The 17,062-nt window shown below is 42.6% G+C and overlaps 2 protein-coding genes across 2 annotated transcripts; one reads left to right on the forward strand and one right to left on the reverse strand.

Annotated features, from left to right (window-relative positions):
* Positions 1-93: 93 nt before the first annotated feature.
* On the forward strand, positions 94-5,516 carry REXO4 (REX4 homolog, 3'-5' exonuclease). Its single transcript, XM_030961595.1, is given in 9 exon segments — positions 94-336; positions 339-388; positions 830-1,188; positions 1,471-1,623; positions 2,359-2,552; positions 2,919-3,007; positions 3,278-3,352; positions 3,611-3,685; positions 4,291-5,516. Coding segments are annotated over 9 exon segments (1,239 nt in total). The 5' UTR covers positions 94-194; the 3' UTR covers positions 4,393-5,516.
* Positions 4,943-16,995, reverse strand: STKLD1 (serine/threonine kinase like domain containing 1). Its single transcript, XM_030961593.1, has 19 exons — positions 16,981-16,995; positions 16,252-16,347; positions 15,780-15,824; positions 14,402-14,476; positions 13,685-13,789; positions 13,428-13,498; positions 12,708-12,823; positions 12,238-12,350; positions 11,984-12,144; positions 11,421-11,551; positions 10,712-10,795; positions 9,930-10,046; positions 9,248-9,382; positions 8,243-8,371; positions 7,289-7,426; positions 6,634-6,762; positions 6,213-6,350; positions 5,835-5,914; positions 4,943-5,005 (listed from the first exon to the last, which is right to left on the reverse strand). The coding sequence occupies exons 1-19, from the start codon at positions 16,993-16,995 to the stop codon at positions 4,943-4,945; spliced, it is 1,941 nt and encodes a 646-aa protein (XP_030817453.1).
* Between the last annotated feature and the right edge of the window lie 67 nt (positions 16,996-17,062).

The following is a 17,062-nucleotide window of genomic DNA, read 5'->3' on the forward strand; positions in this document are numbered from 1 at the left end:
GCCCCGCAACCCCCAGCCCCGGAACCATGGAACCGCCCCCCCTCCGCCCGGAACCCAAGCGCGGGCCGGCGTTCCCCGGCGGGGCGGTGCGGCGCTGTGCCGGTCCCCCTGCGGTAGCGCCGGCGCGGGTGGGACTCGCTGTCCCCTGATCCCGGTCCCGGTCCCGGTCCCGATCCCACCCCGCTGACCCCCGCATGGCAAAGCAGAGCCCTGCGGAGCCGCAGGCGGCGGGGCCGAGCGGCGCGGCCCGCGGGAAAAGCAAAAAGAGGAGGAAGAAGAGGAAGGCCCTCGGGGAAGCGGCGGCCGCGGCCAAAGGCCCCGGCATGGCGGCTGTGGGCCCCCCCGCAACCCGCAGGAGTTCTCCTCCAACTGGAAGGCGCTGCAGGAGGTGAGGGCGGACCGGGGGATGCGGTGGGGACAGCCCCGGGGAGCTGGGACAGGGAAGCAGCGGGGCCGTGCTGGCAGTGCCTGAATGCAGCTCCGCGGTGGAGTTAACTTAGAGCGAGGGCAGGGACACCTCCCACTGTCCCAGCAAACCCCAATGTCCTACCCGGCCTTGGGCACTGCCAGGGATCCAGGGGCAGCCTCAGCTGCTCTGGGCACCCTGTGCCAGGGCCTTCCTACCCTCGCTGAGAAGAATTTTTTCCCAAAATCCATCTAACACTGCTTGAAGCCATTCCCTTTGTCCTGTCACTCCAGGGTCTTGTCAATAGTCCCTCTCCCCCTTTCCTGAAGGCTCCTTTTAGGTACTCTAGGTCACTCTAAAGCCTTCTCTTTTCCAAGCTCTTTTCCTTTATCTTTTTATTTTATTTTTTTAATGTCATTTCAGCTGCTGAAACAAAAGGCAAGTAACTCCAAGAAGCCCATCTCCACGGGTCAAACAGACACCAAAAAGAAGCAGCCACTCAAAGCAGCCAAAAGCCCAGAAGTCCCAGCAGTCAATGGGAATGGGAATGTGGTAAAGGCCAAATCCACAAACAAAATGGACAATGGTGCTGCTAAAGCCAGTCCTCCTTTGGCCAAGCCAGAAACCAAGGGGGTTACAGCAAATAAGAACTTCAATGGCACCAAAAGCAATGGGAAAGGCATCAAAGAAAAAAAGAAAAATGGCATTGTTGTGAAGGAGAAGGATGAGCTGAAACACAAGAGGAGGAAAGCTGAGGAGCATGTGGAGCAGCAGCCCAAAGAGTGAGTATTTCAGGCAGCAGCCCTGGATGTGAATATTTATTCTGGGAGGAGCACAGAGAGGAACATTCCAAACAGCTGCACTTTTCCAGACTAAGTTCTGAAAGAAATAAGGAACATTTTGCCCCTACTCCTCAGACACAAGAAACCTGTCATAGAGGTGCCAGTCATAGACTTAGTTTTCCTAGGGTTTATCTCTTGGTTTTAAAAGTAAACATACTTTTTGTACAACAGACACCAGATTGCTTTGAGACTGTTAAATGTCATTAAATCTGTTCTTCCCAGGGCTGACATCTGGTTTGATGATGTTGATCCCAAAGATATTGAAGCAGCACTAGGACCTGAAGCAGCAAAAATTGCCAGAAGGAACCTGGGACTTGAAACAGAGCAATGCCAGTCTGTGGAGAAGGTGCTGGTTAAGGAAAAGGCTTTTGATGGGTGAGTGACATTGCAGGGGGAAGGATGGCATCAGAGTGTGGGGAATGGGAAGATAGAAACTTTCAGAGACACTGAAAGGTTTGATCTGCAGCCTTAGAAGAAGCTTAGATTGATGTAAAAATAAAGTACACAGACATTAAGCAGAAAAATTATAAGCTTATGTTTCTATAATTGTAAGTGAGAGTATACCTTAAGTAAAAAACTGTATTAATAAGATATTGAAGGGTTTATAATGTCAGGGTGTAATTGTATAGAGTAAGCAAAGAGTTTAGAAGTTATCATAGAAACGTGTGTGTGTACATATACATAATAGCTCATTAGATAAAAGTATACACAGTGCAGTAGAAATAAGTAAAAGTGATAGGTTAGAAAAGCAAAATAAACTTTGTAGCAACTGTCTGTTAGATTAGAAAGTTATACATTGTCTTGTAACAAAGAACTTATAACTACTCTTGAGCTATAACCAACTAATTACCCTCATAAATCTCACAGCCTCTGAGACTAATGTTTATCTGAACAATGAATTGTTTTTAACCTGACTGGAGTCCCATCCCTTCAATTAAACAAAAATAATAATAATAATATCAGAGCTATCAGACTGGCTTCTGATAACTGACCTGCACAGTGAGCTGACATCTCCCTGCCTCTGCTGCCAGGCTTTGCCCTGCTCACACCAAGGTGTGACCCTTGTCAGCTCCTGCAGAGGTGTCCCCAAGGTGTCCCTTTGCCTTCCAGGCTGACCAGGGCTGTGGCCATGGACTGTGAGATGGTGGGGGTGGGCCCCAAGGGCGAGGACAGCATCTTGGCTCGGGTGTCCATCGTCAACCAGTTTGGCAAGTGTGTTTATGACAAGTATGTCAAGCCCACGGAGAAGGTGACAGACTACAGGACAGCTGTCAGTGGCATCCGGCCTCAGAACATAAACTCAGGTACCAGGGGGTCCCCCAAAGAGGGAGGATTCAATGGGTTGTCACAAAAGCCTCATTGGCTGAGCTTGGAACAGTTTGAGACCTAATTTGGGAAAACAAAGTGCTGAGATTTGATTTAACTTAATGCTAAGAAAAATTGTGGGAAGAAATGTTTTTATACAGTGATCACTAAGACCTTTGAAGGAATTAACTGGTGGAATATAGCATTAAAAAAATCATTTTCTTTTCTCTTTATGGAATTCTCTATGTTCTAGCAAGCAGAGATTCAGTGTACTGTACAAAAGGTACAGTCCCAATGATCAGTTACCTCCCAAAAAAGATGCAGTGGTTGCTCATGGAAAGTGTTTCCTTGTGTGGCATTTTTAGGTGAAGACTTCAAAACAGTTCAGAAGGAGGTGGCTGAGATCCTGCAGGGAAGGATTTTAGTTGGACACGCCTTACGGAATGACCTAAAGGTACACTGAAAATGAACTTTCTGATCCATCATTCTGGATCAAGGGACACTGAAAATGAACTTTCTGATCCATCATTCTGGATCAAGGGAATACACCTGAGCTCCTTGGAAACCTCCTGAATGCAGCCCTGCCCAGCCCTGGGTCTTGTCTTTTCATGGCTTCAAAGTGTCCCTTAGAGTGGATGGGAGGAAACAAGGGGCAGCGGCACATTCAGCTCTGTAAAGTTTCAGGCAATAACACATTTTAGACTGAAAATGTAATTTCTTCTAGGTTCTACTTCTTGATCACCCCCACAAGAAAATCAGGGACACACAGAGATACAAACCTTTCAAACAGAGAGTCAAGGTAAGAGACTACTGGGAAGGTGCTCAATTAACAGACTCCAGAGCTGCTGGCTCACTCCTGTGCTTGCTTTTAACTGATCCTGTTCCTTCTTTATTACCTATGCACACACAGATCTCCTAATTCATTAATTATTCCTGGTATTTCACCAGCAGAGGCTAAGATATGCTATTCTTTGAGGAACATATTTTTATATAACACCCATCTTTGTTATTTCAAATCCTGTGAGACTGCATGGTTTATGATCTGCTCTGTCCCTAGAGTTCCAGGCCATCCCTGAAGCTGCTCTGTGAGACGCTGCTCAATGTTCAGGTGCAGACAGCAGAGCACTGCTCGGTAGGTACCTGCTCAGAACAGCCAGCTCTGGCTGCTGGTTCAGTCCCCAGTGCTGTGCCTTCATCCCAGTGGAACTCAGCAAGCTCTGCCTGGACAGCAGCAGTGAGATTGTCATCTCAGCTTGCTCACTGTTCACTCATTTCATAAACAACTTTTGCACAAGTCAGCTCTTAACTCTGAATTCTTGTTAAAATTCCCAGGGGGAAAGGTAATGATCAAGATTTATTTACCCTAAAAAGCAACATTGTGCACTCTGGCAGGATGGATAAACAGTGGGAGAGGCTACACCTGAACCTCAGCAGATCCTTTATTTCAGTGGGCAGGAGGGTGGGAAAGAGGAATGAACGGGGGAAACAAAACTGGGAGGGGAGCTCATAGATACTGTATCAATGACAAAATTCTCTGAGGACTTTCCAAGTAGCAGTCAGAAATGCACAGCCTTGTGGTGGGCCCTGCACTCAAAATACACCATTTATCCCTTTCACTAGGCACAGAGCCTAAATGTAAAAAGAGGTAATGAAATGTTAATTGAAAGGATGTATTAAAATGATGGAAGATTTAGCTGCTTATTATCTCACATCCTTGTCTGGTCTGTTCTCTTTCAGATCCAGGATGCACAAGCAGCTATGAGACTTTACACCCTGGAGAAAAAGAAATGGGAAGCTGCCGTTAAGAACAAAGCTAACAAGAAAAATTGTAAAACTTAAAAACACAGGGTAGAATCTTTCATCTGTGCAGCATTTGCTGGTTTGATGTCACATTCCAAATTTAGAGATAAGTCAGAACTGACAGCAGCTACTTCATAAAATCAATCCAAAGACAATGCTGCAATAACCTGGAAGTACAGCAGTGCTGCTGGTTTCCCTGTGCCTGATGCCTGCTACTGTGCTCAAACAACCTTTGTAACAAATGCCTGCAGTTGGGAAGAACTCAATCAGTTAAATTTCTTCAACAGAAATAGACACTGAATAAGTTAAAAATATTAAATTATGATAGATGAAGGAAGAAACTGTCATTGCTTTGTCAAAACTCCAAGGATTAAAATCTTTATTTCAAGTATGTTGAGGCCCACAAAGTGAGGTCTACTGCAAGGTGAATTCTTAATTATTTCTGTTAGTTACACAGTTGTGGTACCCAAACCATCAATAAATACCTGTTTGTATATTATTAATAGCCCAATATTCCTTTTTTCTGGTGAGAAGAATCCTCTTATGGAGGATCCAGGCTTTTGTATCCAGCAGTGGCCAAGTCTTGTTCTCAGACAAAGCGTTTTTCCTTCCTCAGTTTCAAAAGTGTTGCATCCACCAGGGTCTGAATCTCCTGAAATGTGAGAATTGTCAGACAGAAGATTACCTTGTTGCTCCACTGATTTTTGTATTCATTTATTAATAAAAACAATGTGTCTAACATAGGTCTTTGAAGTGGCTGCTGTTACAACAGGAGAGGGAGCTTTCTCCCCTTCTGTGATTATTTTTTCCTGTGCTACCTTGTGGCTGCAGTGTTCCTTTTAGGGGTGCAGGCAATGTCTGCAGGTGAACAGTTTATGACTGTCTTTGAAAATAATTCTGTAAATATATAACTAAAATCAGCAAAATTAAGACTACCAGGTTTTTTTTGGCTTGATGAACAAACCTAATTACTGGGTTTTTGCCAGCAAGCCACTGCAAAAGAAATATTAGTGTAAGAAATTGAATAGCTCTGATAACTTTGCTGGTTTTTCCCTTTTTTCAGTGTGACTGCTTGGTGAAATTCAATGTAAGTTAAATTTTCCCATAAACTGTCAGAAATACTTTGTTGTTGTTGTTTTTTTAAATTTGTTAACAATGCCATTTCCAAACCAAAAATAAATTAGATGTAATATACTTTTGGCTTTATTCCTGTAAACTTCAGCCAGGTTTAGCATGAAGACTGTAATAAATTAATGTAATGTTGCAAGAGACCAGAACATAATTTTTTTTAAATTTCAGCATTAACAACAACACCAAGAAAAACAACTTTGAACCACTTGTTCTCAATAATTGGAACTATCCTTACAAACTCACTGTTCACTCCACACACAGCTAATTCTCTAAATTTCTGCACTATGATCAAATCCCTCACCAGAAATAATATACTAATTTATTTTATTATCACAGAGACTTCTCCATACCGTGCTAAATGGAAACTGGAGTTTTATTTCACACAGCAGCTTTTCCATTTTCTGGGACCTCATATTCAGCATAACCTCATCTGCAGTGCCAATGAACAAGAAAATTTATGGTTGTAGCACAACTGCCAGTGGAGCAGGAGCTAAAGGAGCACAGGGAGAGGACAGAGCTACACAAGGAGGAGGCAAGAGAAGATGAAGTTAAAATGTTTTACCATCAGAGTGGTATTTGTTTGGAACAAGTGGAGTGAATTCTCAGGAGGATGAATTGCAATTTTCTCGGACATGAAGTCTTTCCTGAGAGCTGCTGTTGTAATTTTATTGATTTGAGGGCTGGGAGAGAGGGGGAGACTCAACAAGTGGCGGCAGCAGCCATCTCACCATACTGAACCATCTCGTTCATGAGCAGGCACAGGGCCTCTGCCACCCCTGGCTCGTGGGAATGAAGGTGATATTCCTCTTTGATCAGCTCTGTTCCACTGCCCTTTGAGTCCAGCAGAATTGCCAAAGCTGCAGTTTCTGCAAGGAAGACAAACACTGCTGGAGCTGCAGACTGCAGGATCTGCTTCCCATCCCCTCAGAGCTGGCTCATGGCACATTTTCAGGAAGTTGTGCCCATTATTTTCAGTCTTCCTAACAACTGTTCTGAAACACTTTTGGGTACAGGTAGAAGATATGCAGATATCTTCAGTGTCAGATATGTAGCTGACAGTGTCATGCAGGGCAGCAGTGATTTTAATGATTGTTTTCATGTTGATGGAGCTGATTGGTAATGAATAAAAGCAGAACTGCTGAATGTTACCTGAGAGCCTCACAAGGCTGGCTAAAGCCAGGCAGCCATTCTGCACCAGCTTTGCTCTTTCTGGGTTCATCCTGAGTGCATCCAGCAAAAGTGCTGCTGTGGGCTCATAGTCACTGTCAGCTAAGCAACCTTTAAAGAAAAAAACAAAACACATGAAAAAGCCCAAAATTTCAGTATCCTCCAGGCCAAAAGAATAAAGAGTCCTGAATACTCAACTTATTCTACTGATGGGGAATAGAAATGGGATTGCTGAGGGTGTTTTGCTCAGCTTTTCCCAGTGAAACAATGGCACAAGGGCAGGCAGTAGGTAAATGTGACAATATTGCTGCATGAGGAAGAAATAAGAGTAGTACTGCAAGGATGTGTTCCTTAGTGCAAATGATAATGAACCAAGCAAATTAGCTGCCCACCAGTGGACTCCCCATTAGCAGTATCTGGTGATTTAATTGCTGCAGCTCATCAAAAATGGCTTCATTAGGGAGCCACAGAGCGAGTGCAGGGGAGAGCAACCAAGAGGGGATGCAAGTTCCTCACTCTGCTGCCATCTGCAGAGCCTCTCCAGCCCAGCAGCCTGGATTGCAGGGTCACCACTGACACACAGACATCCCAGCCTTTTCCATGCCCAAGGGACAACAGGGACACTGGGATCACCCACCTTGGAGTGCCAGTGCCCACAGTGCTGAGCAGGCAGACTCTGCAACGACTCCATTCTGGAGGTGTTCCTGCAGCACTGCTGAGGTGACAGGGAGAGCACTTGCCAGCACTGCTTGGTCTGTATTATCCTCTGAATTACCTTAGCAGAAAGGAAATGCAGCAGGTAGAGTTATTTAATGAAGTTATGATATCATTGTATGTCAAATTATATCAGTAAAACCTTAATGGGTGCTGGCATTGGAATAATGCAACGTTGTTTTAGTCTGGAGGGCAGCAGAGGGAAAGGAATCAAAAATGTACAGAACCAAACCAAGTGCTACAGAACTAATAAATAATTCTGTTTATTGGAGAAAGCTGAAATTCTGCAGGAACTAGTGTTCTTTGTCATTTAAATTATGCATAGGGATCACAGCAAGAAGCCTCCAGAAATAACCACAGTTTTGACAGTATCCAGGCTGCAGGATGGAAATTCAGCTGTCCCATAAATCCAACGGGTAATTTGCTGCACAAAGGGAATAAAACACACCAGGTGAAACTGTGCACAAGCTGTGCTTCCAGCCTTGCAGGATGATCAGAACACCACACACCTCCACAAGAACACATCACAAACAAATCAGTAAATATGAAATCAGGTCACATCTTGGCCTGAACGGCTCAAATTTGACACCTTATCACATAAAGGGCTCCTAAAAAACTCTGCATGAATTTTTGTTTTTATCTAACTCTGGATCACAAAGTGATGGTAGCAGTGCTGTAGAAACAACTCTCCAGAATCACAAAGTCAGATTGGTTTGGGCTGGAAGGAATCTTAAAGATCATCTCATCCCATCTCCCAGGAACAAGAATGGGAGAAAATCCAATCCCAGCGACAGGAATGTCTGAACTCAATCAGGCTCAATAGCTGCCGCCCTTCAGTCACAGGAGTGCAGGCACAATATTCCTGTGTTCTACTCACCACTCACAGCCAAGCTCCAGAGAACGGCACAGCAAGAGAAGCAGATCTTGTCATTGTGAAGAAAACGTCTCAAAATTGACACAAGGTCTGGAATGATTCCAACTTTCCTTAGGTTCTCCGCAGCTACTTCTGAAAACCACAGAAATTCTATAGAATCTGGTATTTTGTCCACTCACTGGCCTGGAAACAGGCAGCACTAAGGTGTTTAAACTGAGATAACAGAGCGGTAACATGAGCCCATCAGCTGGACAAAAGGAAGCAAGGGAACAGACCGAATTCTTTAACAAGATGCACTTAACACATCTGATCCTTTCAAATGCATGCCTGACCATCCTTTTTCCTCACAGACTGGGAATTCACGGAGCAGGAAAGGAACTGAGAGAGTGTAAATTACATTTTTTCACCTGTTTCCATTTTAATGATTCAAACTAAGCTTCAGAATTAGGAAACAATGGATAAAAATAGCTTGGTCTTAGACAGGACTCTTTGTAATAAATTTTGAAGATTTCCCCCTTGCTGCTAAATCCTACTGTAACTGTTTCTAAAAGCAGTCTTTGATGATGTTGAACTGACACTGAAAACAACTAAAAATATTATAAATATTTAGCAATTACAAGTTCAGAAGAAAAGAGAACAAAGTAGAGAAGTTAGGGAGAATGGTTTCGATTCATCATGGCAGAGTCCAAAATAGAATTCAGGTTCTGTGCCCTCATTTTCTCAAGCACTACTATTTGCAGAGTTTGTACTTTTTTCCAAGAGGAAATACAGAATTGTATCTATTAGAGTGGTCCAGTAAATCCCTGAAGCCTCAGCATTGTATCTTAAACTTTCAGGGGTGTTATCAATATCTGGTCAACCTTACCAATATTACCACTATTAAATTAATAATTACCCACAGACATCCACACCTCTCAGTGAAATCACAGGTTCTGCATTATATCTTGGATTTGCTTCAAAAAGTAAAAATAAATTAAGATTCCCCAAAGAATGAGCAAGGTGACCCACCACTGGCTGAAACCATCATCAATAATGTGCAGAGCATTGAAAGGAACTCTTCATTTTCAGAATGTTTCCTCACTGTGTGTAACAGGCAGCTGGCCACACTCTCATCCAGGGCCATCATCACCCCTTGTTTCAGAGCTGTCACCACAAACATTGGAATAGAACAAAGATTTCAGTGGTTTTGAATGAAATCTGAATCCCCCTGCCCTGCAGTCAGCATAGCAAAACATTCAATTAGCAGCATTTCTTCACATAAAATAAGCACAAGTTACTTTAGACTTTCATTTTCTGAAACTCAATTCTTAGTATTTTTAAGTTCCTATCGTCAGGTGGTTTTGGGGTAAATTGCCATGAAAGTGATAGCAGAGACCACACAAGAGACCCAAAACCGCTTTTATGGTTTAAAATTTAAACACCAAAACAACAAGAGTCTTATTTATGCCCTCTAGCAACACTCTACATAACATGAAAACAAACTTGGTTGGACAAGATCAGCACCTGCATTTAAAATTAACTCTTAGCACAGAATTGCTGTGTGCCAGTCCTGAAGGAAGGCCATGAGAATTCAGAAAGCTGCATAATTCCTTTAGTTCTTCAAATTCATCCCCTAAAATTGTTAATTGAGCAGATAATGAGTTCAGTAATCTTTACAAGACCCAGCAGAAGGAGGAAATCTTAATTGTACCTTGACTAAGAATTTCAAGCAATAAAGTGCAGCCTTCTACTTGTAAATCCAGAGAATCTGTGTGAACCTTCATGGCAAGAGTGATCACTTCTGTGCAGGTTAGCAGATAGGGGAATGCTGTGGGGGAAAAGAAATTCTTTGAGAAAGGTTCTTGAATCAAAGAGAACAAAATAGAGTGAATTGTTTTAATCTGTGTGGGAAATGTCTCCTATCAATTAAAGCTAAGAATAACCCTGAGTTTGAACATCATAAGCCAATGCCAGCACTAAAGTGCTGTCAAAGGACAGAGCATTTTATAACTGATTTAACGCAGTGCTTTGAATTATGAACTTTGATCTGAAAGCTTCTTTTGAAAAATGTGCAGCTTCTGGGAGAAAATACACAGCTTTCACCCTCACAGCTTTACAGACACAGGAATTAGCCGTGTGGAGCTTCCTTTTGCTCTGCTCTGCCAGCCTTGCAGCCCCAGGAATTACCCCCAGGTCATCCCAGGGCTTGTGGAAATTACCTTCCTCAAATGTCAGTTTGTTGCCAATTCAAATATCACAGGGTTTTTTTCCCCCAGTGCCCATTTTTAATATCCAGTAAAACCCCTCTGCTGTACAGAAAAAAGCTTGTACAGAACAAGAACCAACACAATCCCATCACTACTGGCCTGCAGAAATAGGAAGAGAGCAAATTCATTCTCATTTATGGGCATTAGAAATGTTTTCCTCTTCCTATTATGTAAAATGTGATGAAGGAGCAGAATAAATAAATAAACAGATCAAATAGTGCCTTACCAGTTTTATCCTCTACAAAGCTGGCAAGGTATTGAATGCCTTCAGCCTGGACTTCTTCAACATCCCAGGAAGCCTGCATGAATTCTGAGAAACCAAGGAAATTCTTCCAACCATTCCACACAAACACTTACACAAAGCACTCAAATTGTCTCTGTTTTGTGCAAGATGTGAATTCATATGAATGAAAATAATAAAATTTAGGATTGATGAAAAGAGAGTTTTCCCCCCAGCTCATTAAACATTTCAATATTACCAAGTGTTATGATTCACAATGTATTTGGCATTATATATACATTTTTGGGGACCTGTTGGAATATTAAATCAGAGCAGGGATAGGAGCTTTAAATGCATTATTCCAATAGACTTTTCAGATTAAAATAACATCTTCCTTACTTAGAAGGAAAATAATGGAGCAGATCCCTTGTGGCATGAATCAGCAAACATGTTACAATGCAAACAAAATAAGTGGAGCTCCCAGATTTTCTGAGGAATAACCTCTGAGCCTGTTTAACTTTTGCAGTAGGAATGGCTCAGAACCTTAGGAATTTAGAGGAAAAGTTGCATAGTGATCCTTGCTCTAAAGAGTATCCCATTTAATTGCAGGTAAAATGAGTGGGCAAGAATTTATTTCCAATAAGAATACATCCTGACTGGAAGGGTCTATTTCCTGTGAGAATCACCTTTACATTAATCTTATTCTCCTTATTACCTAGAACACTTTCAACTCCACCCTGCAAGAGCTCATCTGTTATTGTGGGAGGCAGAGACTTCTTCAGTTTTATTGAGGTCTCACCAGCAAAAGTCAGGCACTTCCCAACAAATGGATCAGTGACCAGATCCCTGGAATTTTGAGAGACAAAAGCAGCACCAGTGTGTTAGAACTGGTAAGTTAGAAAAGAAAAAAATCTACAGATGTTTCATTTTGATATAAAAAATCTAATATTACTTCTAGACTAGATTATTTTTGACAGAACTTAAACAATTTACTTCCAAAAAGCTCAAGAAAGACCTCACATTGCACAAGCCATGCTTAGGTGTCAAGTTCAGGCCCATAAAATTGTGTATAACATGAATTTATAAAATAACTGCAAAAAGGGACACCTGTTCATCTCAGTGTCCACTCTGAAGGAACATCAAGTCTTTAATAACTCCATTTGTTGAGGCAGGAGGATAAGCAATGCTAACCCTTTCCAACAGCAGTGAAATTCCCAATTTGTAGAGGTAGGAGGGATTTAGGACAAAATAAATCAAGGGAAGGCAGCCAGAACTCGCCTTGTTGTGGGTCTCATGCTGGGCTCAATCTGTAGCATCATCAACAAAAGTGGAAAGAAAGGCAAATAGTTTCTTTCTCCATCCTGTATCAGGGTCAGGACTCTCTCAAGGCAGCTGCTGTCCCCTCTGATACCCTGCAGTAAGGATTTTATCTCTTCTGCCTGGGAAGAGCACTGTGTCAGAGAGCCCCACACACTCAGATCTCCTGATCAGCCCAGGACCCTTTAAATCCCAAATAAATCACTCTTACACACATTCAGAACAAAGCAGCTCATCATATCAAGGAGGACACAGCCCAGGGACCAGATGTCAGATTTCTCAGTGAAAGAAAACCCAAATGTTTCTGGAGCCATCCAAGACTTGCTTTCTGTAGAAACAGGAATCATATGGTGACATTGTGCTTCCAAAAACTACAAAACACACTGTAACTAATGAACATTTGTCTAAGATGTTCCTGAGGACAAAACCAAAAAGGATTTCAACGGTATTGATTGCAGAAACTCACACACATATCTACATTTTTCACTTGTGAACACATTAATGCTACAGACAGCCGCCTATGAAAATCATGTTTAGAAGATAAATAGTTTAATGCAGAGAAAAGACAGGGAAGATAACTTTCTCCTCTTTCCTAATTTTTCTCTGAGGACTAAAAATATCCACCACAACTGAAATTTTATAAAAATACAGTAGGAAAGAAAAAATAGCAAAACAAAATATCTACCTTCTTCCACTCTGATTTTCCATTTCAGCTCATCATTCATAAGTGTTTCAGTGCTGAAGTCAGTCAGCATGAAGGATGGTTCACCAGTCACCAGGATGTTTGATGGCTTCAGATTTCTGCAACACAAAAATATTTTCTGTCAGCCTATGAAATTAGAGTCTAATCACATATAATTACAAATTCCCTGCATCTTTAGCCCTCAGAAGATTTGGGTTGGTTTTTTGGGGGAAGGGGGTTGGGGGATTGGTTTGGACACTTTTTGTTTGTGTTCTCTTGGTTTTCATTTTCTTTTTAATGTACAAGTGATAATCAACCAAAATACAATTATTTTCCTCTCTAAATGCTTTAATAATTGTGCTTGGGACACAGATTGATCTGAGCATGGAATGCAAGGGTTGTCTCTTATTCAGATACACAAACTTTGTCCATCACAGGCACCAAAATGTAAGCATTTGCAGAGATGGACAATTTTTAAATGTTTAAAAAAAAAAACCACAAAAAACCAAACAGGAGATAATACCTCAATCAAATGAGTATTCCAGACAAAACTCAGGAAATAGGTAACTTCAGAAGTGAAAAAAAAAACTAATCTAAAGTCTGGAACTTCTACCCCCTACTTCTCATTTTGGAAGAGCAAAATTCCCTGGCTCTGAGCACTGCTGAACCAACACTGCAAAGAACAGGAGCCTGTCAGACAAAGAAAATGAGATTTCTGCTCACCTGTGCCAAATATTTTGTTTGTGTATGTAAAACAAAGCATCCACCATCTGTCCCAGGAGCTTCTGAACCACCTGTGGAGGGAAGCAGACATGAAAGTGTAACACAAACTGAGGAACTTTCAAATATCTTTCAGAAGTGAGCTTCCAAAACCACCCTGCTGTGCTTTGAAGGCTCTAGGGAGGATTTTCAGAAAGAAGGAATACCATAAAAGCAACAAGTCTCTCAGTTCAAACAGGTGCCTCTTCTGTACTTTTTACCATGTTTGATATCTTTTGTGACTTCTGCCTCTTTTCCCTGATTAGAGCTGAGAGATCTCCTTGGCCTGAGTGCTGCATTACCAGGCAGAGGAACAGAGATGAGACCTGCAATAAAACATTGCACCAAAATTGCTGAATTGTTTGCAGCTAACAGAGTCAAAACCAAACCGGTGGGTGTGATGTTCACAGTACAAAAGGGTTCTGAGGTGATTATTCTCTCCCAGAAGAGAAAATATTTAATTTCTTTAATTAAAAATACAGCATGCTCATTGTTTTAGCAAATAAAACAAACCACCACTATCAAGCACCTTATCTGAAGCTGTATAGGATGATTAAAATCAAATTATACATCCATAAAATCATCAGAGGTTCTGTCCAAGCACTGAAGAAAATCTGCCAGTAAGTAAGTCAGGGCTTTCAGCTTCTTGTGGTCCCCTGTAGAAGGGTTTTCATGCAGGCATGAAAATCAGAATTGCACACTAATTCCCATCAGAATCTGGAGTCTGCCATGTGACTCCAATCCATACATATTCACAGCTTTTTAGTGAGTGTATTCAGGAGCCAAAAAAAAAAAAAAAATCAGGATTGTTCCAAATCAAAAAACCTTCTTTTTTAGCATCTCACCCCAATGACCCCAAATGTAAATCTGTGAATAGGCTCGTGTGCCTGGAACATAAACCACACATTCCAGTTTAACTAATCCTGTTCCATTCTCACCTCATTATTCCAAGTCAGGAACAATTCCTTGTAAGTACAGATGTTAACATGGCAGAGTTTTAGCAAATCCATTGCCTGCACAGAAAAAGATAAAATAGGGACAGCTTTCTATAGCTACACAGTCTTACCCTTTAACAGGACCTTAAGTAACACCCAAAGCCAGTTCCTCACTTGTTCATGCCACATTTCTGATCCAACTCTTCCAAAGTGACAGCTCTGTTAAATATTTGCATACACAAATGTGGAAAGAAGGAAAATATTTCACCCAGTGCTGCAACAGCCTTGTGAGATTCAGAGATATAAACTGATCCACAGGGAGATGATGTGTGAACCACCCCCTTCTTCAGTTCCTAACATCCTAACCTGAAAACATTTCTTAGAATCTAAGTCAGGACGATTTTTCAAGTGCAGCCATTATTTCCTGTAAGCTCTATGCAAGCTTGAACCTCAGCAAATACAATGGTAGGAGAGATTTTTATCTCCTTGAAGGTGGTTTCTGTGCAGGGCTCTAACAAATCCTCACCACTTCAGCAAATTTGCTGATTATGTGGAAGATAAAAAGAATTCAGGTTACCCTCTTGTAGTTGTGTTTGTGGCTGTGCAGGCACAACAGAAAAAGCTAAAAAGAGCCAGGCTCCCAAATAGCACAACTGCATTTATTTTAATAGATGTAATTCAATATTTATTTCAATAGAAAAATTGGAACAAGTTTTACTGGTAATGCAATATTTGGTACAGAAAGAGGTCAGAAAGGTCTGACCAGGATAAAATATCTGCACAGGCATTTATTCTTCTTCTTTTCCAACTCCAGATGCCGTGCATACTGGGCACTGGGAGACTCATCCATCATGTGCTATTCCATTATTTTATTGAAACCATTCTTGGTCTTTTAAGAGTATTTCTGATGCTTCTTACTCAAGGCCTTATGACAAAGTTTGCACCAAAAAAAAAAAGAGGGTACAACAAAGGGAGAAAATCATTCACAATAAAAATGTTCAACTCTGAGAAATGAGCATATAATGAAATATGTTATCTAGACATCGAGTTATTAATAATAAACTACAAACAGACCAAGGTTCTCCTTCAGCTTAAAGGCCAAAAGGATGAGTTTTGTCCTTTGGCTTCACAAAACAAATAATAACTCTGAGAAAGAACTATCCTCTGAGAAGAGCTGTCCATTTGAATGTACATATCCACAAATAACAACAATTAATACAAACCCTGGCCTAAGCCCAAGCAGAGGGCAGAGAGCACACCCCACAAATAGTCCTACCTGATTTACTTATTTACCCAGCTAATCCTTGTAGATAAAAGACTTGGTTCTATCAAGACTTTGGTCTTTGTAAGTGAAGTAGTAAAGAAAAGACTGCACCAATACCTCCTTCAAGGCCACATTTGCTTGGTGTCGGTCAATGCATTCAACCTGCACCAACAAAAGACACGGGCTGAGACTGTAACAGAAACACCAGGAATTTTGAGCCAGAATACTCTTACCAAGGTGCAAATGACATCAATTTTCAATGATAGGTCAAATGTCTCATGTGTGGGGCAGTTTTGGTGTCAGGAGATGGGTAAAACAAAGCTGTGTGACAGACGGTGTTTCTGCACTGAGCTGAGGTGAGAACACTGAGGGGACCTCACCAGGCTGCTGACCTTTCCCTACTTTGAGTCACAACATTCCACTAAACTGATCTGAATCTCTCATTTTCCCAAAAATCAGCGCTACAAAAAACAAGCCTACTCTTATCCAGCAGCTCAGCTGCCCAGCATGGGTCTCTTGCTACTACCCTGGTGCCTCTGGAGACAACAAACACGCCATACTCTTGTTTTCATAGCAACCACCTGCTCACCTGCTTTATTGCATATTTCTTCTGGGCAGCCTGGTCTGTTCTCAGCTGAGCCACCAGCACCGTGCCCAGTGCCCCGGGCTGGAGCTGCTCCAGCACCTGCACAGGGCACACCCAGAGCACCTGCTCAGCTAGGGCAGAACAACCCAGGCGAAAAAAAAAACCCTTCAGTAGAAACCTTCTACACAGAAAACACCTGCAGCTCCCCAGGGCAGGACTGGGGACTTCCACCTGGCTCCTGAGAGCAACACCAACCTTGGGACACCCCCACCTTCACCCAGCCCCTGAGAGGGACACAGGCCTTCCCTTCCCTCCCCTTCAGGGCATTGCCTGTGCTGAAAACACCCCCAAACCACCCACATCCCTTCCAGGACCACATAACCCCTCAGGGCCACTCAATCCCCACCTCCTTCGGTTGTGCGCTGCTCTCAGGGGTACCCACAGCATCCCCAGGGCCATGGACCCCTCATAAACCCCTCCAGCACCACTGCACCCACTCAGAGCCACCCATACCATGTCCCCAAGGGCAGCCTGGCCACAGACCCCTCATAAACCCCTCCAGCATCACTTGACCCACTCAGAGCCACTCAGACCATGTCCCCAAGGGCACCCACAGCCCCTGCTCTGGTCACAGACCCTCAGGGCCATGTACCCCACACAGACCCCTCCGGCACCACCGACACCCCTACAATGTTCCTTATTGCCGGCTAGAACTTGAGTTGAGGGCAACACCTCATATTTTTCCATGGCGGGGACACAGCCCGGCCTCCCACTCGGGACCGCGGGGCATTGGCCCTGGGGGTGTGAGACCCTC

The sequence above is a fragment of the Camarhynchus parvulus genome, chromosome 17, assembly GCF_901933205.1.
Source record: "Camarhynchus parvulus chromosome 17, STF_HiC, whole genome shotgun sequence".
NCBI lineage: Eukaryota > Metazoa > Chordata > Aves > Passeriformes > Thraupidae > Camarhynchus > Camarhynchus parvulus.